The sequence below is a fragment of the Miscanthus floridulus genome, chromosome 6 (assembly GCF_019320115.1).
Source record: "Miscanthus floridulus cultivar M001 chromosome 6, ASM1932011v1, whole genome shotgun sequence".
In the NCBI taxonomy this organism is placed as follows: Eukaryota; Viridiplantae; Streptophyta; class Magnoliopsida; order Poales; family Poaceae; genus Miscanthus; species Miscanthus floridulus.
Genome location: NC_089585.1, coordinates 72,497,214 through 72,518,477, shown reverse-complemented (window position 1 = coordinate 72,518,477; position 21,264 = coordinate 72,497,214). Strand labels below are relative to the sequence as shown.

Below are 21,264 nucleotides of genomic sequence, written 5' to 3'. Positions count from 1 at the left end.
CCTATTCGAAAACCAAAATGAATCATCAATTGAAAATAGAAACAAAAAAAGGAAACCTTTAGTCCCGGTTGGTAATACCAACCGGGACTAAAGGGTCGCCCCACGTGGCCAGGCCAGGAGGCCCTTTAGTCCCGGTTGGTCTTACCAACTGGGACTAAAGGTGCACCTTTAGTCCTGGGTGCGAAACTGGGACTAAAGGAGAGGACCTTTAGTCCTGATTTTGTACTCCCGGTTCCAAAACCGGGACTGAAGGCGGTTGAGAACCGGGAGTACAGCCTGTTTCTCCACTAGTGAAAGTGTGAGCGTCGGACTATAAAGTGCCTATGTTCAGTTCAGTGAGTGCTAGGCCGAAAGTGTGAGTGTCGAACCATTAGCATCGGACTATATATGCTACCCTATTTTCACCATGTCACGCTTTCGTATTCTGGGCATAATTTTTTGCTCTGAACTTTGTTTTTGACGAATAACTTTTTGGAAAGCTAATGAAAAGCTCTACAACTTTGAACTGAAGTCATCTCAATTTGAACAGATCCAAAATTATGAGACAATTCCAATTCATCTAATCTCCTTGTCTCGGCTTTAGTGGCTTAAATTTTGTTAGTGTCTTTGTGTCCGGGCTTCTACTTCTTGGTGTCTTAGCATGTCTTGCAGGTCTTCAACATGGCGTCTAATGTTTTTCTTGAGGTGTTGATGATTTGGACCACCACTTTGCCTAAGTTCAAGTCCACCTTTGCATCCATTTGAATTATACCTTGCATACTGGAACAACATTAGTCCAAATAGTTATGTTGTTCATCAAAAACCAAAATCCAAACTTAATGGACCATAGGGTCTATTTTCCTTATGGCATTGGATATTTCTTCTTGGTGGGTCCATTAATCCTTGTGCATTGAATTCTGTCCGTACAGGGAAAGCATTCATCCAATGGCTCTCAACAGATTGAAGTGTGTTGTTGGTTTTTCACTGAAGATGGACCCTGGTGGACCCACAAGTGGGATCGACCGACCCCCTATGTGGGCCCACTAACATCTGTTTTCTTCCATTCTTTTCTCTCCATTCAAATAGGAATTGTACATGTAGAACGAAGTTATTGGCACAAAATTCATTACTAGTTTGCTCATTTCCTTCCAAAGGTGACACTTTGTTGACAATTTTGACCATTCAAAATTATGACAAAATTACCGTCAACAATGTGGTACCTCAGTCTAAAGATTTTCTTTATCCATCTAGTCAAAATAATCAAATTAGGCTCAATCACAAAGTGTGTGTTTGGTTGAGGAATTGGGTTCTCTATCATCTTTCCCCCCCCCCTACTTTTTATTTGGTTCGCCTTATATAAACTAAGCATGAGAAATGTGGTGATTCAACCCAAATTTGTGGAATGATCTCATGATGCATTATCTCATCTATATACTATTGTAATTCATAAAACCAAACAGCCCCAAATTGAACAACTATATCAGACGCGTTTGCATCTATGTGATGTGATTCTTAACTACAATAAATTATATGATACTTCTTAACTAAATTATATGGCTTCTCAGTTGTTGCCTTGTTGATCCTCTACACTATAACATGCCCATAATATTTTGTACACGCAAAGAAAAAGATCGACCGGCTATAATGAAACATATTTTGTCACATTTTTTTAGAAGTCAACAAATTTCAAATTTAATTAAATGTATATAAAAATACTAATATTTACAATACCAAATAAATATCACTAGATTAATCATACAATATAGTACTATAATAAACTTATTCAAAATATTGACATTGATAGTGTTTTCTATATACTTGGCTAAATCTAAAATTGATTGACTTCTAACAGACTTGATCGTTCCTGTCACCTGTCAGCCAGAGTATCACCAGCCCACGTAGATGCTGTCCCATCCAAAGTGGTGATTCAAATGTGTCCAGGGATATCCCACGATCCACAAAGCAAAGGAATTTCGTATTTTCATCCAAAGGCCAAGTGATACGTGTCGGCCGTGGAGCTTCACTTCCAAGCGTCGTGGCCCCACAGAGTGCTTGAACCTTTCCAAAGGATAATGATAAGCTCACACGGCTTGGTTCACCTAGCAATTTACCAAGGTACTTCAAAATATGATGGAAGGGAAAATAATTATTACTCGTTGCTAAACAACAGTATAAACTCCATTTCATGCACGCAGGCTTGCAGAGCAACAGGACATTTTAGGCAGAAAAAAAGACTCTATATTCTAAATTGTAGGTCATTAGTTTTGTTTTATGTTAAACTCCTCTAAATTTAACTAAGTTTGCACAAAATTATATTATCATATATACAATACAAAATAAATGCACTATCACTATATTTTATAGTGGATTTAATTAAACTAATTTGGCATTGTAAATTTTAGTGTATGTTGCTATAAACATGGTTAAAGTTAGAGAAGTATTTTTTTTACCACTATATACTTATATAGAGGAAAAAGTCTAATTAACCCTCCACTTTTCATACTTGGTCTACTTCACCCCCAACTAAGAAACCATCTATTTTACCCCCCCTGAACTTTCTAAAACCGTCTATTTTACCCCCTGGGCGGTTTTCAATGGCGGTTTTGCTACAGTAACGTTGTGTTTGCTACAGTAATGGTGGGTTTGAATTTTCTTTTTTCGGTGAATCTTTGAAAAATCACAATAAATCATAGAAAAATCATAAAATGTAAAATCTAATTTTATTGGACTCCACATGAGTAGATCTACACAGTGAATATATAATACGGTATGCTTTAGTACAATTTTTTTTGTAGCTTTAGATTAATTGGAAAATCTAATTTTGTCTGTAATTAATTAGAATTTATCTATAACTAAGTTATACATAGTCCAATGAGTACGAAATTTTTACTATAATTCAAGCATATAATAATTAGCGTACCATAAAAATTTCACCACAATTGGACCATAGAAGCTACAGCTATAAATTATTCCAATTAATTACAGATAAAATTAGATTTTCCAATTAATCTAAGGCTACAGTAAAAAATTTGTACTAAAGCATACCGTATTATATATTCACTATGTAGATCTACTCATGTGGAGTCCAACAAAATTAGATTTTTTATTTTATGATTTTTCTATGATTTACTGTGATTTTTCAAAGATTCACCAAAAATAAGAAAAACTCAAACCATCATTACTGTAGCAACACGCCGTTACTGTGGTAGACCCGCTGTTACTGTAGCAAAACAGCCGCTGAAAACCGTCCAGGGGGTAAAATAGACGGTTTTAGAAAGTTCAGGGGGTAAAACAGACGGTTTCATAGTTGAGGGCGAAGTAGACCAAGTATGAAAGATGGGGGGTTAAGTAAACTTTTTCCCTTATATAGATGTTGACTTGTCCAAAAAAAAAAAGTAATTTAACATATTTTGGTGAATGGTGATGGAGTAACAAGGAAATGCACGCTAACAAACAGATGTTGGCAGTAGCGCATTTTTGTATTACTTGTTCCATGAAAACTGTTTTTGTATTACTAGTTTTGCTCTGCAATCTCCGTATGGGGTAAAACCCCTAAAAACAGAAACGGCAGCAGCGCATTTTCGTCGCCGAATTGAACAAACCCACCCGAAAAACCGGCACTGCTCCTAGGCTGTTGACACCCGAAAAACCAAAAGCCCGATATGAATCGACGCTGTTGTGTACAGAGCGTAGCGTCCACTCCTGTCTCTCCCTCTCATGGTGGAGCCCACCTCCACCCTCTGTGCTGTGGATGAGCATTCCCTTCTCTTCTCTTCTCTTCTCTTGTCTTGTCTTTTTGGTTTGGCATCAAAATCAAAGGACCCCCAATCCCGTAAGGCCACCACAGTCCACAGACGGCGACGCTCCCAATCTTGAGCGCCCCTCTGCTCCGCCCTCTCTCTCTCCTCTCCCGGCTTACTTTCCCTGCCTTTCAGTTCCACTTCCACCAGCAGCCGCCATGGCCGCCGAGGCAGCAGCTGAGCGCCTGCACCCGGGCCTCCCTCATCGCCGGCCCTGACACTGGAACGTGGTGGCTGAAACGAAGCTGCCGCTAAGGATTCGGGGGATCTTTTGCTGCGCCACGACCACGAGCTGGCTGCTTGACTGATACGGCCTGCTCCTCCTGGCTCCTGGGCTGGGCATGACGAGGGGAGGCGGCAAGGAGGAGCTGGGGAAGGTGATGGGCCCGCTGTTCCCGCGGCTCCACGTCAGCGACGCAGGCAAGGGCGGCGGCCCGCGGGCTCCGCCAAGGAACAAGATGGCGCTCTACGAGCAGCTCACCGTGCCGTCCAACCGCTTCAGCTCCCGCGCCTCGGGAGCCAGCCTCGTGCCCTCCACGTCGGCTGCCCAGGTGAGCCCGCTCGCTGTTTGCTCTGCTTTCAGGATCGAGTTTCCCGTCGCGCCAACGCAGAATTCGTCTCTTCAGTTCAACCCCCGTTCTCACTGTGTTGTTTGCTGCTGAGTTTAGCCCGTGCCAAACTAAGGCAAACCTCTGTGCTTGCATTTGCATGTTTAGAGGGGAAAAAGTCCCAGAGGGGTGACTCTGCTGCTACCAACTTTCCTAATTTTTCCTGCTGCTGCCCAAGCTGCTAAGTGAGCTTCCGTTTTTGTTGCTTCTTGGCAACTACTGTATTTCTTTCAAACATTGAAAATTAATTACTGACATGCATCCTAACAACTTTTCTGTGAGCGCAATTGCCGAACCTGCAAACCCATAGTAGTATATATGTTGGCCTAGCACACGGGCATGTGATCTGTATGTCCACAACTAATTCCTTTGAGGCGCCATCTGCAAACAAGCTTTTGGATCGAGGACGCTCACTCGTGCTCAATTTCCCCAACTCACCACTCAGTATTCTAGATATTTTTTGCTAATTACGTGTGACAAAACTTGGTAGGAAGTTTCTAGTTTTCTAGTACATAAATAGAAAGGATCACAAGCTAAGAGAGGATATGGTCAAGAATCAGTTCAAAAAGCTAGAGGGCCAGCGCATGACACATTTATTTGCAGGTTCATTTGTTAGGATCCTCAGCGTGTGTGTTGTACAGATGAGCAACTATCCCATGTTCTGCGAGTTTGTAGGACAGGAAAACTATTCCAGAGTACAAACATGTGAGGATCACCCACAGGAAAGCTGAATCAATGGAAAAAGTCCAAGCTGTAGATACTTGATCTGTGCACCCCTGTCACCATGTTGTTTACTGCTCAGTTGTCCTCATGGAAATTTGGCCAAGTTGTGTGCAGCTGCATACTTGCATAGTTACCAGTAAGATGGTGTGATTTTAGGAGCTATGGTACTGTGACCATCAGAGGTAACATAACAAATGAAAATACAGTGACGGAGTGAGTGACCCAAACCACTTCAGATAACGAGTGACTCAATTGTGCATTTAGGGAGAGAAACCGAATCCGAGAGGTAGCTGTACTGAACTTTCCTAGCTTTGCTGGTGTTATCCAACCTGGTAATATCCTCTGCACGACTTTCTCAGTGATCTTCTATCTGAGGCTGAAATGTTGATCCTCCCTCTTATAGTTGTGTTACAGTTTAGGCTCCAAACTTTGCTGCTTGGAAAGTACCTATGTACCTTTTTGTAAGCACACATGTCCTATCTTTAAAACCACAGTGATCTGTGTGTCCAGAATACCATCTCCCTAGGGGTTGATTTTACAGGTATATTCTTATGCCTCTCCTAATTTAGTGGATTGCAGCGAAGCTCTTGTGCTGAGGCTCTCATCCACTTGAGTTCTGTTTCAACCATCTTGCCATTCTAGCCATTTTGTGATGTGTTTGGGAATAAACATTATGGGGGGTTTCTTTGCTGAGAGTTTACTTTGTAGTACATATGGAAAGGTTCAGAAACAAATAGGAAATGATTAACAATCAGTAGGAAAAGCTAGTGCCTGACATAAATTTATTTGCAGGTTCATTTTTGTTATGATATTTAATATATATCCTGTAATGATATGCTTGTCTATCATATTTTCTACAAAATTGGAGGACAGAAAAAAATATCCACACTCCAGAGTACAACCACCGACAAGACGTCAATTACTTGCAAATACGGAGGTAGAAAGACTAGGTACTTGATAGTTAGATTCCCATAGAAATAATAGCAAAAAAGAAAAGGAAACAAGGGGCTGCCTGCACTCATGATTCTCTCCCTATTCTCCCCCATTTTGCGGGGTAAAGCGGTGAGCAAAGAATGAATTGGGATTTTGACCCTTAGGTACTCCATTTCTCACCTCTAATCTAGTTTTAAATGAAAGTTGCTGGATGCTTTGAAAGTACTATCTACCAGTTTGCATGGAGGGATCCTAACTGGATGGGCCTTGGCAAATGAGATAGGAACTTAGAGTTCTAACAATTTTTTCAATAAATTTTACAAAGTACTGACAGAGTTTCTCCATCCAGGTTTATGGTTATGACAGGACTCTGTTCCAGCCCTTCAATGTGCCTTCAAATGAACCTGCTCGTTCATCTGAAAAGTTCAAAGGAAACTCTATCAATGGCCAGTCTAATAGTACAAGAAGAGAATCTCTGAGGATGTCCTCACAGACCAAGAGCAAGGATGTCTGTGCTTCAAAATCAATTGCCGAGTGCACCTCACAGCATAGAGTGGGCAACACCATCAAGTCTTCTGGGAAGAAAGTGGTCAATGATGATGGATTTATGGTTCCTTCCATCTGTTCTCCTAGATTTTATCAATATTCTACTCAAGAACATGCAAATAAATCAAAACCCCAATCTGCTACAAATCCACACAAAAGTCCTTCTGCAATGTCCAAATCATCTGCAAAGTGCTATAGTACTGTGAATAAGCACTTGGACAGAATCAATGAAGCTGATATGAGGTTAATGAATTCTCCAAAGGTTAAGGAGAAAGAAGCAGTGCAAGGTGTGGAAGTTAAAGAAAAGAATTCATCAATTCAGGCATCAGAAAAGTTCAAAGACAAATATGCTAAACTATGTCAAATGAGGAATAAGGTGAGTAATATAAATCGTTCTGACAACAACAGTCGCCAACCTACAAGTGTGAATGGAAAATCCACAGAAGCAAAGAACCCTACAGCAACTAGAAATCCATCATCCTGTAAACCATGTACTGATGTAGATAGCTCTAACTGGAATTCTAATTTACTGGAAAGAAGCCCACAAGAAGGTGGTGCAAAGAGAAAACGAGAACATCACAATGGAGAGCAAAATGATGATTTATCTGACTCCTCAATGGAATGCATACCTGGGTGGGAGCTCTCTCCAGATGAAATTGTTGGTGCAGTTGGTCCAAAGCATTTCTGGAAGGCGAGAAGAGCTATTCAGAAGTAAGTATATGGTGCTTGAGTAGCTGTTTTGTAGTTTTGTACCAAGTATTTGTTGCGTTGTTTAGAAAATTACTATTTTATATGTTTCACTTTGCTTAATTTCATTTTCTTTTAGTTTTCAGTTGATTGTCATATGGAAGAAAAAAAACATGAAGATGATATGTCTCTTAGTTTGGTTTCCAGTACCTAGCTATGCTGTTGTACTTTTTAATAAGCTGTAGATAATATGAATCCTTATGCCTTCAGTTTTTGCTTTTTTCTAGTATAAACACATATTTTCATCTAAAAGAACAGTACGTTACTTGTTAGACTGATATTGCAAATATTGCTTTCTTGATTTCCGGATTGCTGCATAATAGCTTTTCTGATGTTTGATACTTTGTTCTGTTAAAATCTACAGTCAGCAGAGGGTTTTTGCTGTCCAAGTGTTCGAGCTGCATAAGCTGATAAAAGTGAGTCTTCAGGAAATAAATAGATCTTTCTTCCTTTTACCATTCATAACTAGGTTAGCTTATGTGATACATTCTTGTGCACAATGCCATTATAACCCAGCTTGTAATTGGCTTCCAAGCAGGTGCAGAAGCTAATTGCAGCATCTCCACATCTGCTTATTGAAGGTGATCCTGTCCTTGGCAATGCCTTAATGGAAAAAAGGAACAAGCTTCCTAAAGGAAATTTGAAAGTTCAGACCCTGTCAATCACAAACAAAGATGATATCCAGCCAACTCTAGACAAACCAGAGCTATCAAAACAAAACACAGAAGGAAACCCATCGCACCATTCTCGTGATGATGGACTTGGCGACAACCACCATGATGAAGCTGCAGCAAACGAAACCTTTACAAGCAACCCTCCAGCTATTTCTGTTGCTCCTGACAACAAACAGAATAACTGGTGCATGAATCCGCCACAGAATCAGTGGCTTGTCCCAGTTATGTCGCCTTCTGAAGGTCTTGTCTATAAGCCTTATGCTGGCCCTTGTCCCCCAGTTGGAAATCTGTTGACACCATTTTACGCCAACTGTACTCCGTTAAGACTGCCTTCTACACCATATGGTGTTCCTATGCCTCACCAGCCACAGCATATGGTCCCTCCTGGTGCTCCTGCCATGCATATGAACTACTTCCCACCTTTCAGTATGCCAGTGATGAATCCAGGAGCACCAGCATCTGCAGTGGAGCAAGGGAGCCATGCTGCTGCGCCACAGCCTCATGGGCACATGGAACAGCAGTCGCTGATCTCTTGTAACATGTCACACCCGAGTGGCATTTGGAGATTTCTTGCATCAAGGGACAGCGAGCCACAAGCAAGCAGCGCCAGCAGCCCTTTCGATAGGCTTCAAGCTCAAGGTGACGGAAGTGGCCCGGTGTCATTCTTTCCCTCGGTTCCGAATGCCCAGCCTCAGCCCTCATCTGGAGGCCGGGACCAGCAGAACCATGTAATCAGGGTTGTTCCGCGTAACGCACAGACTGCTTCAGTTCCGAATGCCCAGCCTCAGCCGTCATCTGGAGGCCAGGACCAGCAGAACCATGTAATCAGGGTTGTTCCACATAACGCACAGACGGCTTCAGAGTCAGCAGCACGGATTTTCCGGTCAATACAAATGGAGAGGAAGCAAAATGATTCGTAGCTAGGTTACCATATACTGTCGTGTCATTTGATGGCAGCTTAATGCAGTTTACAGGGCTCCCCAAGCTGCAGATCATGGCGGTTCATGTATTCTGACCACTGATTGCGCTTACCCAATCGTCATAGATTGGATGATACGATCTTCTGTTCTCTGCATAGTTGTAAGTCCAGGTTGTGCGCCGAAGTGATGGCCCTGAAGTTGGGAGTCCTTCATGAATATGCAATGAATGGAATTGGTATATATTGTTACTTTAACTGTGTTGAGCTCATCACACAGCCGCGCTTCTGTAACATATAATAGACTATGAGTGGTATAGTAGAAATCAGCAGTCAGAAATGACTACTGGTAGTCTGGTAACGTGGTACGGGGCCGTAGAGATTGATGTATACTGGTAATACAGTATATGGTACGGGGTCGTAGAGATTGCTGTACAATTCAGTGTTTATCTATGTTGTACAGTAAATGTCAAACCTGTAAGGCATTCTGGGCAATGAATTTGGCTTCCAAAGTTATCGTGCTGGCCTGCTGAAACCATCTTTTAACTGTTTCTGTTCTGAACATTGCTTTGCGCCTTTGCTTGTGGATGCCGTTGCCGTCGAAGGTTGTGCATCTATCCATTAGCAGTTCTTTCGCCCCTACAATATTGCTCTTCCTGTTTGTTTGAACGAAGATTTTGCTATCAGATCTGACGCGAAAGATGTTGCAATTCATTGCCGAAACATTTCCACTGAACCATTTTCAAAGCCAAAGGGAATCTATAGCAGTGCTCGCTGCAAAGAGCAGCTCCAGGTGATGAATAATCGAACCAAGCGCCTATCCAACCGAACCGTCAAGTGAATATAGAATAAGCTACTTTTTTCAGTTTTATCCCACCTCATTCCTTTGTGAGATCATGAAAAAAGAAAATTTACCCATGAAACTGTTTTGAAAAAAAGGTGTTTGGCAAAAAAAAAAAAGGCTAATGGCCATGTTCGCTAGTCTTATAATCCGTACTTTTCAGCTTATTTTTTTCAGTCGGAACAGTATTTTTCTCTCACAACAAATCAGGCGAAACAGTGTTTCGGCTTTTTTTCAGCGAAGCGAACGGGGCCAATGAAGGTGTTGGTGAAGTTGTGCCAAACAGGACCTAAGAAATCGGTTGGCCCATCACCACCCATAAGAAAAGGACATCCATTTCAAATTATGAATTATTTTAGTTCTCTACTAAGCCAAACTTATCTAATTTTGATGAAACATATAAAAAATATACAATATCAAATAAATGCACTATTATAATACGTGGTGCTCTAGGTGTTTATGCATTTATTTTATATATAAATTTAGTTAAAGCTAGATATAGTTGACCTATGAAAACCTAAAGCGGCCAGCCCTGTTATGTAGTACTACTTCAACAGTACTTTTTAGTGAACGAACATTGTTTTTCTCTCACAGCAAATCAACATAAGCATCAACATAAGCCAAAATTCAACGAAACGAACAGGGCTGGCTGGCATGGCCACTTATAGATGAGCCTAGCAGAGCTCATAGAACTGATTAAATCATACAGCCAACCAAGTATGCACTGTGTGTTCCTTATCTATAGAGTACATGTGCACCTATTCTAGCGCTTGTTAGAAAACTTTGGGCTTGTTTAAATCCAGAGGCTAAAGTTTTGATGTGTCACATCGGGTGTTACGTGGGGGTGTCACATGGGAGTTATCGCATAGTAATAATAAAACAAATTACATAAGTCATCAGTAATCCGCGAGACGAATTTATTAAGCCTAATTAATATGTCATTAGCACATGTGTGTATTGTAGTAATAATAAAACAAATTACACAAGTCGTCTCGCAAATTAATCGCAATCTGTGCAATTAGTTATTTTTTAGTCTATATTTAATACTCAATGGTTGTGTCTAAACATCTGACGTGATAGGGACTAAAGTTTAGGAGGGAAAATAATCAAGTCCTTTGTCTTGCTAATCTACTAACTATTAGATTAGATTTGCACACATGTACGAAAGTGACTAAACAAGGCCTAAGAGTGGAATATGACTATGTGTATGCATATATTCCCTCGTCGAAAAATAAGCGCACATCTCGAATTTTGAGAAGTCAATCAATCTGAAGTTTAACCAAATATATAAATACTATAATGTTTATGATACAAAATAAGCATCATTAAATGAATCAGGTTATATACCTTTATAGTAAATCAATCAAATGTTGATACTATTTTCTATAAATCTAGTCAAACTTAAAATTAGTTGACTTCTAGATATGAGATGTGACTTATTTCGAAATAGAGGGAATATGTTTATATTTTTTTTCTAAATATTGACACGTGGGGCTAGATCTCTATTTAAATGAGACATCCAACATCAACCTAATTGGTGGCTAATTAGATCGGTTTTGGCCCGGTAAAGTACGAGCCGGCCCACCCCCAGTCCATCATTTCCAACACCGTGTGTCTGTCCGCAACGGCAACGTACTACCAGCCACAGCCATCGCACCGCAGGAAGCAAGCGAACGCTCCTGATCGAGCCACGTGGAGCTGCCTACCTCAGCTATAAGAGATCACATCCTCTCCCCTCGCCTCTTCCTGCCAAGCCTCAAGCCTGGCTGGCTTCCACGCCACTGAGCCAGCAATTCCACAACCAACTCCTCACCAAAGCCACGGGGCTTTTACATTTTTACCATTATTAAGATTACCGCTTATCTGTTTATTACTCTTAGGATAGCACTTACAAGTTTACCAGATGAGAGAGGTTTGAGTTTATAATTTACCACATTTGCGCATGTGGCAAGCCATGCCAGCCTGACACGCTGGCGCCCAGTCAGCAAGTACAGGTAAAATGTCATCGCTGCCCCTGCCCATTTTCTTCATTACACCGCATCCCACCCGCTCATTTCGTCCCTCGCTCATTTCGTCCCCATCCCACCCGCCGCCGCTGACGTGTTCTTCCCCGCGCCGCCGCCGCCTCCTACTCCCCTCCCGCCGTCCCTGCGCCACGGTGACCGCATCTGGTGAGCGGGACCCCTGGTGAGCGCATTGAAGGTATGTGGCCTTACTCCCCCTTTGCACCCAGGTCCCATGTCCATTAGGGTTTAGGGTTAGGGTTCATGGATGGTGACTTTGTCTTCCTCGGTTTATTGTTTCGTAGGCTTGTGATGTAGTGGGAGAGGTGGTGTCAACCCGTGTCACAATGGCTAGCAGCAGTGATTGCCCGTCACAGAGGGTGGAGTCGTCCAGCGCCAGTAGGGCGTTGAGGAGGCAGAAGCTCCATGCGCGCGCATGCTGTGGCGTATCCGGTCGGTAAAGAAACTGGGCTTCCTTTGATTCAATGTCCGGATTGCCATCTGACCCGTGTGATCGAGCTTCGCGTCAAGCAGGACACTCCGAACAAGGGTCGGAGCTTTTTCAAGTGCCCTAGGAATGGGGTTAGTTTTGCTGTGTTTCCATGTCTCTTGCTTTCTTTGTTTGAAATCTAGAGTTTAACAGTCATGAAATGGTGTTTGCAGAATCCGAAATTGTATGGATTCTACAGATTCCAGAAGGAGTACCTAGATGAGCTGATTGATAAGAAGATCGTCATTATCAACTGTAAGGAGGTCGAGGAACTAGAAGAAGGATCAGAGGGCAGTGAATATGCTAGCCATGAGAAGGACTTGGAGAAGAAGATGGAGAACCTGATGTGGAAAATGAACTGTTTCATTGCTGTTGTTGCAATTGTTGTGTTTGGAATAGTTGTCAGATCAGTTGTAATGACTTAATTTGTAGCAATGTGTTTGAAAATGAATTGAACATGATGTATGAACCATTTGCCATGAAACTTTGAGTACAACCTATTCATCTCATGGTTGGGATGCGGCGTAATGAAGAAAATGGGCAGGGGCAGCGATGACATTTTACCTGCGCCTGCTGACTGGGCGCCAGCGTGTCGGGCTAGCGTGGCTTGCCACATGCGCAAATATGGTAAATTATAAACTCAAACTTCTCTCGTCTAGCAAACTTATAAGTGTCATCCTAAAAATGATAATCGGATGAACGACTTGTCTGAATTCTGGAGGAATCTGGATGGTTTGGAGGAATGATAAAGAAATTTGTTAGAGAAAAATACTGTTCTAGATAAAAAAAATAAGCGGATCAAGTCGAATTTAAGGGCATGCGAACGGGGCCCATCTTAATAATAATAAAAATATAAAAGCCCCCAAAGCGACAAAACCCCAAAACCCCATTCCCCACCTCCCAAATCCACCGCCGTCGTCGAACGCCATGAAGGGGCCTGTGCAGATCACCCTGGCGAGGCCCGATCCCCCAAGACAACGTTGGTGGCGGCATGACGACGACTTCGTCGACGACGGCGACGTCGGCGTACTCCGGATCGGCCGCAACCTGGCCGCCGTCGACACCACCTTCGCCACGAGCGACGAAGTCACCAAGCGCTGGCTCGCCGAGGCCTCCGTCGTCGCCCGCGGCCGCCGCCTCCGCGCGCCCCTCGTCGCGGGCCTCGTCGCGCTGCGCGGCCATGACCCCTCCGACCGGGCGAGGGGCACCGACTTCAGCCCCAACGACCACGACAACCCGATCCGCTGCATCGCGCTCTGCCTCGGCGGCTCCCGCGCCATCGTCTACAGCCCCGAAGAGGAAGGCTGCCGCGTCCGCAAGGCCAAGTACGATGGCGACCGCCTCAAGTTCTACAGCAACAACATGACTCAGCTCCGCGCGTTCCTGGACGACAAGCGCATCACCGTCGCCTGCTTCGGTGCGCGGGAGGCCACGAGGAAGCTGGCCAAGGAGTGGGGCTTGCACGTGGCATTGCCGGAGGAGCTGACGCACCTGTTCGCGCTCGCGTTCGGGAAGGTCGCCGGGGTGGAGGCCGAGAAGAAGACGCTGATGAAGAAGCCCGCCAAGTACTGGATGGGGAAGGCGGCGCTTGCTAGGGCCAAGGCCAAGGCCGATCGGGACGACTACGACACCGAGGAGGAGGAGGAGGCCACCAATCTCGGGAAGACGTGGCGGCCGCCGAAGGTGGTGAGCGGCCTGAGCCTGGAGCGCATGGCGCGGGTGGCGCTCGGGCCGGAGATGCGTCTGGCGCGCTGCCCGCCGAAGGTGACGCAGGCGGACTGGGGCAGCTACCACCTGGGTGAGGAGGAGTGGGCGCACGCGACCCGTGACGCATACCTCTGCTTCGAGATCGCGGCCTGCTGCCTCCAGAAGCTCGGCGACCCCATTGGCGTCTGATCGACGAGCGCCAAGCCGGCCGTCGCGGCGGTTGGTATGGTGCGCCCCGCTGCCGTCCTGTCACACTCTCACTAGCGGTCGTGATCTGAAGTTCTGAACATGGCTCTGCTTACGTTCGTTCGTTTTTGGGAAAATTGGTCTCATAGCATTGAAAGATCACCGTATCCGAAAAATACCATCAAAACTTTGCCGCTCCGTAAAATACCACTGAAACAACGCAACGTCACACGTTTGGAACAAACGCCGTCGCCTCCGTTTGGAAATAATAGCCGATGAGGATGAGGACAGTGTAGGGAGTCACCGGCGGCGGCGTAGGGCCTCGTACCACGGAGCTCGCCCGGCGCCTGTGTCCTTGCCTCGGACGCTGCGGAGCCGCGATCGCGGCTCACCGAAGCCACCTCCGCCGGAGCTGCGCCGCAGCAGCCAGACGCCGGAGCTTGCCGCCATGGGCACCAGGGCCTGCCAGTTTCCACGAACGGGCGGCCTTCTGGATGAAGACGCCTGATCGCCGATGGGCTCCCTCGCGGCCGGACGTCGGTGTTGGCGGGTTGCGAATACGCGCTTGCGGCAGGAGAGCCCGGCGGCGCTAGTTGCTTTGTGGGTGGAAAGTGCGATTAGCCTCTCCCAGGGGGTCCTGAGGCTCCTTTATATAGGCAGGCAATTAGGGTAGCAGCTGGCCTGTTGGGCCACAAGCACGCGCCGCCGGAGTTCGTTAGCAGAGCGAGATATCCGGCGCTGGCAGCTTGCGTACTTATCTCCACGTGATAATTATCCTTCGTGATAAGTTTCAAGAAGGCTAGTTGAGATATTTGCTGGCTGCGTGGACGTGTACATGGCGATTGTATTCCATCCAAACACCGGGATCAACTAGCATCTCTCCTATGCAGCGCATGACATGCGGGCCTAGCAAGATGGAGTGCTATTGAATAATTTGAAGGAACAAGATATATACGCACATATATCTGACTCAACGATTTGCAGCCGATAGACATACGTCGCCTGGAAATCCCGTACATGCTAGCCGTATATACCGAGGGTTTTAGGATATTCCGGCCAGATCACGTACCGATCGAGTCGCGCCAGGCTACACCATCCTGTTGATGTACGCCTTTGCGGAAATATACAAACCATGGACCGGCGTACGCACGCGTCCTACAGCCAGTTTCATACTTATCATGACTGGCACCTGCTAGCTGTTTTCCATTTACACGTCGAGGCGCATTTACGCGCAAGCATGGCACTGTGCTACGTATAAGCCGGTGCAAATGGTTGCTAGCTTCTTTGATTGAACGTATACATACTTGTTGGCTTGCTAGCTCCTTTGCCTGCACGTCGAGGTGCACTTGTTAACTTGAACGTATACATACGCGCATGCATGGCACTGTGCTACGTATAAGCAGGGTGGCAGCCGCGGGCACTGGCAGGCCCTGGTGCCCATGGCGGCGAGCTCCGGCGTCGCTGCTGCGGGCGGAATCGCGAGCTGGTGCGGCGCAGCTCCGGCGGAGGTGGCTTCGGTGAGCCGCGAGCGCGGCTCCGGCGGCGTACGGCGTCGGCGCTGGAGTGCTCGTCAGCAGCGTCCGAGGTGAGGAGCTCGACGGAGGCGACGGCGTTCGTTCCAAACGTGACAGAATGCTATATCCAGGTGACGTTGCGCTGTTTCAGTGGTATTTTACGGAGCGGCAAAGTTTTGATGGTATTTTTCGGATACGGTGATCTTTCAATGCTATGAGACCAATTTTCCCTTCGTTTTTTGCTGCTGCGTTTAATTTCCTCTGTCACGTTAGTTGGTATGATCATCCCGTTTAATTTCCTCTGTCACGTCAGTTGGTATGATCATCCTCGGTATCAGTATGATGTAGTAAGGGATCAGTAGGCAGTAGTAGTGGCATAGTATATGCAATGCAGGTGCAAATGCTTGCTTGATATGGTAACTAGCAGTTGCAAGTAGTGGCAACTAAGAACCGGTATGCAGTGATGAATGAAACCATGTGTTCGATGTGCGCACCTAATGGGGTGATATTTTGGATCGAAATGGATGAAATACTTTTGATATGTGATTTAACAAGTCAGAAAGTTAGTCTCTCTGCAATTGCAGTAGTGTTCCTGTGATTTGGGAGTGCAAATTGATCATTGCCTCCTTACCTGGATCTTATTTAGCATTGGCATCATGAGTCATGCTGCATTCATACATGCTTGCTGGTTTTATGCCCCCTGATCCATGTCTCGGCAGTGACAATCAACCCAAGAGGCGATCTTGTTCTGTTATTTGTGGTTTAATGCATATTTATTTGCATGGCCTTGGTAGTAGTATATGGTTGATGGTGAGCAAGTTTTGGGACTTCTCAGCACTTCTGCATATATATGTTGAGATGAGCAAGTTTTGCAGTGTTCATATGTAGACCAACTAGTTTACTTTACATGTTAATTAGTTAGTGCCTCCATTTTCTCGTGCTTCATTCAACTAGGCAGATATTTGTTATGTTAGATAAAATGGGGAAAATTAAATAAATTTGAGGATATATAGTAGAATGTTGTAGATAATGGGGCTTTTGGGGAAACTTCTTCAGGAATTATGCAGTGCCATATATATGCACAAAGAAAGTCCCCACCAAACAAAAATGGTTGTCTTGATATGGTTAGCATTGCAAAGTACTTTAAGTATATGACATTTAAGACAAACTAGTTAGTTAAAATGAACTAATTAGTTTGAGCTAAATGTTATATATTTAAAATTGGTGGGAATACTAGTTAGTTAAAATGAACTAATTAGTTTGAGCTAAACGTCGTATATTTAAAATTGGTGGGAATACTCATATGCAGCCGCAGAATTACATGTTGGTGCCTACTTCATGGCAGGTGATATCTGGATCCAAATGGAATCATTGCTCTTTACTGGAGGGGTGTGGTTTAGTCAGTACTGTTTCTGTTCGCAAGTGCAGCTTTCTTGTTACTTGGTCATTGCCTCGTCATCATCTGGGGCTGCATCATATTTATAGCATTGACTGTGTAAATCGTTCCTGATGTGTTCTTAGAAGCTTGATGGCTTTATGACTCACTTGATTTATTTCCTGACAACATGAATGAATCCGAGGTGAGGTGAGCTTGTTCTGTTTCAGCGAGTTCTGATGCTTACGATCATGGCATTGGTTGATATCCTTTTGCATGCCATTCCTACTTCCTATAGGCTTGAATGCCTGGCTTTTGGATGGAGCATATTGTTAATGGTGAACAAGTGTTTCCGGTGATGGTGTGCATGTTACTACTTCCAGTTAGAAAAAATTCCGGCCAGCAGATGTTTAACTAACCGAACTGGAACTGCTACCTCCGTTTGACATCTTTTCACCGACCGAAGGAGTGATTGTTTACGGCCTCCACTCCTTTAGGTGCTTGACTGTTTGATCAAACATACATAGCTATGAATTCTCGATTAACAATTTTACAGACATCTTAATATGGAATGTGAGAGCACGGATTAGAATGCTACAGTTGAGATTTTTTTTAGACGAAGTTGAGATTGGTTTTGGGAGAATGTCGTGAATGCAATTTACGCTTGGGATGTGGCTATCTTGTGTGTTGCAAATATGCTGTTCTTTTATGTTCCATTAGATCCATTTCTTGGCAGGTGCCAATGAATCCGATATACAGGCTTGATATCAACAAGTTTTGGTCGAATGGATGTGATCAATTGGAATGATTTTGAGACAACCTCCATTTGTCAAATGCTTGACAATTTGATGAAGCCCACATAATCAGATAATCTTATGCTATCCTAATGCCAAAAAAGGCCTCCAACAGGGTGAGAATGTGGAGTAGGATGCTAGAGCTAGGTTCTGGGAAAAACATGCAGTGACGAGTACAAAAATGATATGCATCGGCCTGCTTGTACGAGTATAACTTTTTCGACAAAAAAAAAAGGTGTAGAATATTTAAAAACAGAGAGATTGTTACTTCCCTTTTTTTTTTTTACCTTTTTATCCACCGGTGGCTTTCCGTGCTCACCACCCGTGTTGGCTTAGTTTATCAGCTTTGAGAAAGCCATAGAGATCACCGGACATATCATACAGGCACAGCATATGTGAAGAAACACTGCAACACGATCAAGCCGCTTGCCACGCACCAGGTAGACCAGGCACAACCTACTCAGGTCCTTCACTGCTTACCAGTTAATCACGGCACTCGTAACACATCTTTACGCCCCGCTGGAAACTAATTTCAGGTCCACGGCCCATTAGGCAGTGCAAGATTGCCAAATGTAGGCAACAAGGATGGAATGGTAAGATCATGACAACAGAAACACAAAGTAGCATATGCACACACAATTCAAAATATGAAGCAATGACTAAACAAGATTCGCAAGGATTTATCCATAACCGCTCAGCATTGCAAGTTGTATAAATAAACTTCTATAACAGTTCAAAATCTGATAGTCACTTGCTATCCATTTAAATTTGCTCTACAAGGTTCCTCTCTTGCTGGACTCAGCTTTCTTGGATATGGTAATGCCAACCTAGTTGGAGGTGCGGTACAGCTTCCCGAAAACATGGAGCATAGCGACGACAGTGATAAACCCAATGCTCATGATCAGAACAGTGTTTGGTGACATTTTGCGCCCTGCAGCCTCGTCGGTGTAGAACTGGAGCATTGAGCTGGCACCGCCTCCACCACCAGCAGCTCCGCTCGTGGTCCTGCGCCTACGCAGGCTTGCAGCTGCCGCCGCACTCCCTCTAGCAGGTGCATCACCATTGGCCACCATCTTGTTCTAACACTCTCTGCATGACAGTAAAAGGGTTCAGATACAATACTTGAAAAACTAAAACTGTGAGAACACCACAACATGTAGTTGGCTGTCAATAGCGGGTATCACATATTTGTTTCACATTTTGGAAATCTAGCTAAGAATACCTACAGCATGTAGCATTTATGCAGTTGGCTGTTCATTGACGAAATAGAAAAGCAATCATTTTGCTTTCTTATGCTTACAAAGACCAACTAAGCACAAAATTTGAACTCTGTAAGCATAAGATGATTTTACTTTACTGGTGTTAACAGAAATTATGACTGGGATAGTAAGCTGAAATTCAATTTCTAAATTGTGCATAAATCCAACTCCTACTTTAGCAGACCACGTACTAACCTTATACACTAGAAGAGATCATGATATATTACAGTGGTATACGTGTACAAGCTTCACATCACGTAAGAATTAGATAAGCAATGGCCAGACAAATGCACGAGCTTCACATCAGATTATTCAGCTTGTAACAGGAACAGAATAAGTGCAGGCAAATAAAGTAGTTTCGTTGCGAGGAGCATTGCAAAATCAACAGGCATGTTGACATACACAGGGATGATATAACCGTTACATACAAACCAAGACCGAAACCATCAACAAGGTCCACCAGGACCATTGAATTTCCCATCAATTTAGCACCATTCAGCGTGCAACCAAAGATCATCAGGTTAAATCTCATAGTCCTTGGGATGGATCAGTGCTGCCGCAGCTAGCTAGCTCATCCAAAGGATGGATCGACCCACCCGATCCATTGGAGCACCGGGGTCAAAGCAGGATTATATGTATGGATAGAACGGCGTTCATTTGGTTCTATGGGTCACGTCCGGTTTGCTCCACGGAGCAACCGTCCCCATCTTTAGCCACGATCCATTACCAGTCATAAACGTATCTGATCTACGCTCTGGGGTTATGGCACAATTACAGGGGCGGCATATAAGCATGAATCAGCAGCCGATAATTAAAACGAGGCAACCATATCTGGGGGCCAAATCTGGACGAATCAGGTACGCTAAACACAGGAATTCGAAGAGGCGAGACAAGCAGAATTCGAAGATGCGAGACATGCTGATCTAAGCCCAATCGAGGGAAGAACAATACGCAGAGGGATATAACCAAAACAAACCTTGGAAGCACCGGCAGAAGAGAAGGGGAAGAGCGGTGGATAGATGTATGCGCACGCACAACGCTGTTCTCTTCTCCCTGTCGTCCTTGTACAGTTCGATGGCCGAGCGAGATCGGAGTGCGCCCTCTGCGTCTGACCCGCGTGTTCATATACGCCCGCTTCCGGGTTGCGTCTGCCCCGAATCGGTATCCGCTTCGAGGCGGATGACGTGCAACGCGCGCTCTGATTGGACGATCCCGCGATGCGATGCGAGTAGTGGGTCGGGTCCTGTAAGGGCACCCGCAACGGTAGAATGAGTCGTCGCTAGTCGCTACGGCTGACGACAGGCGTCCCCGTGCTGAGCGGGGCACTCACCGTGTGACTCGACCCGAGACACGTCCTGCTGGTCCTCCTCGCGGCCTCGCCCCGCGACTCGAGCCGGCACCCGGCGCCCGGGAGATGCTCGGCCGCCAGGCGCAGGGGAGGACAGCGTGCTCACGGCCGCCAGCGCGGGGAGGAAGGTGCGTCTCCACGAGTCGAGGTCGCCGGCGGAGCGTGGTGCGGCAAGCGCACGGGTCGGCGGAGAGCGGGGACGAGGCGAAGGCACCGGCGGTCGGCGGAGAGCGGGTCGAGGCGGACTTTTTTTTATATATAAAATACATCGGAGGTCTATTAACTTTAAATGAAGTATCATCTAGGTCCATTAACTTTGAAACTGTATTTTTGGATCATTAACTTTCGTTTTGTGTCATGTAGGTCCATCAACTTTGACTCTTGCATTTTTGGTCTATGAACTTTTAAAATGGTTCACTGCAGGTCCACGCATGCATACACGCACGTCGGCTTTTTGCGTCGGTGGAGCCATGCCTGCACTCGCCGCCGCCGCTCGTCTGCCGGGCATGCATGTGTGTTTTCCTGCTCGAATCATGACAGGGTTAGTGCATTTCGGCCCGGCTAACCGGCTAAGCGGCCCTGTGGTGTCGCGCCACCTTGTTGCTGCTCCAGTCGCTGGCTCTCCGCGGTGCGGCGTACCTGCAGCACTGTTCGCCTAAACGATCGTTTAGCCCGTTTAAACATCGTGTAAACGCTACACGGTGGTGCGCCGTTTCCGTTTAATCACCCGTTTACCCCGTTTAATTGACCATTTAATGGGACGTTTTGTCCGAATAATGGCTAAACGGTAAGTGACCGACTGTTTACCGTTTAACGTTTAG

General features: G+C 45.1%; 2 protein-coding genes across 2 annotated transcripts; both read left to right on the top strand.

Annotated features, from left to right (window-relative positions):
• The first annotated feature begins 3,779 nt into the window (after positions 1-3,779).
• On the top strand, positions 3,780-9,442 carry LOC136456137 (ELF3-like protein 2). Its single transcript, XM_066455919.1, has 4 exons — positions 3,780-4,330; positions 6,393-7,300; positions 7,701-7,752; positions 7,875-9,442. The coding sequence occupies exons 1-4, from the start codon at positions 4,121-4,123 to the stop codon at positions 8,928-8,930; spliced, it is 2,226 nt and encodes a 741-aa protein (XP_066312016.1). The 5' UTR covers positions 3,780-4,120; the 3' UTR covers positions 8,931-9,442.
• Positions 9,443-13,165: 3,723 nt separating this feature from the next.
• Positions 13,166-14,277, top strand: LOC136458374 (uncharacterized). The gene has a single exon (XM_066458319.1). The coding sequence runs from the start codon at positions 13,188-13,190 to the stop codon at positions 14,154-14,156; it is 969 nt and encodes a 322-aa protein (XP_066314416.1). The 5' UTR covers positions 13,166-13,187; the 3' UTR covers positions 14,157-14,277.
• Positions 14,278-21,264: the final 6,987 nt, after the last annotated feature.

What these genes read in the sequence shown, in the direction of transcription:
- LOC136458374 (XM_066458319.1), top strand. Translation starts at nt 13,188, where the DNA reads ATGAAGGGGCCTGTGCAGATCACCCTGGCGAGGCCCGATCCCCCAAGA.
- LOC136456137 (XM_066455919.1), top strand. Translation starts at nt 4,121, where the DNA reads ATGACGAGGGGAGGCGGCAAGGAGGAGCTGGGGAAGGTGATGGGCCCG. An exon ending in CCTCCACGTCGGCTGCCCAG is followed by an intron (nt 4,331 to 6,392) that starts GTGAGCCCGCTC and finishes TTCTCCATCCAG; the next exon opens with GTTTATGGTTATGACAGGAC. An exon ending in GCGAGAAGAGCTATTCAGAA is followed by an intron (nt 7,301 to 7,700) that starts GTAAGTATATGG and finishes TAAAATCTACAG; the next exon opens with TCAGCAGAGGGTTTTTGCTG.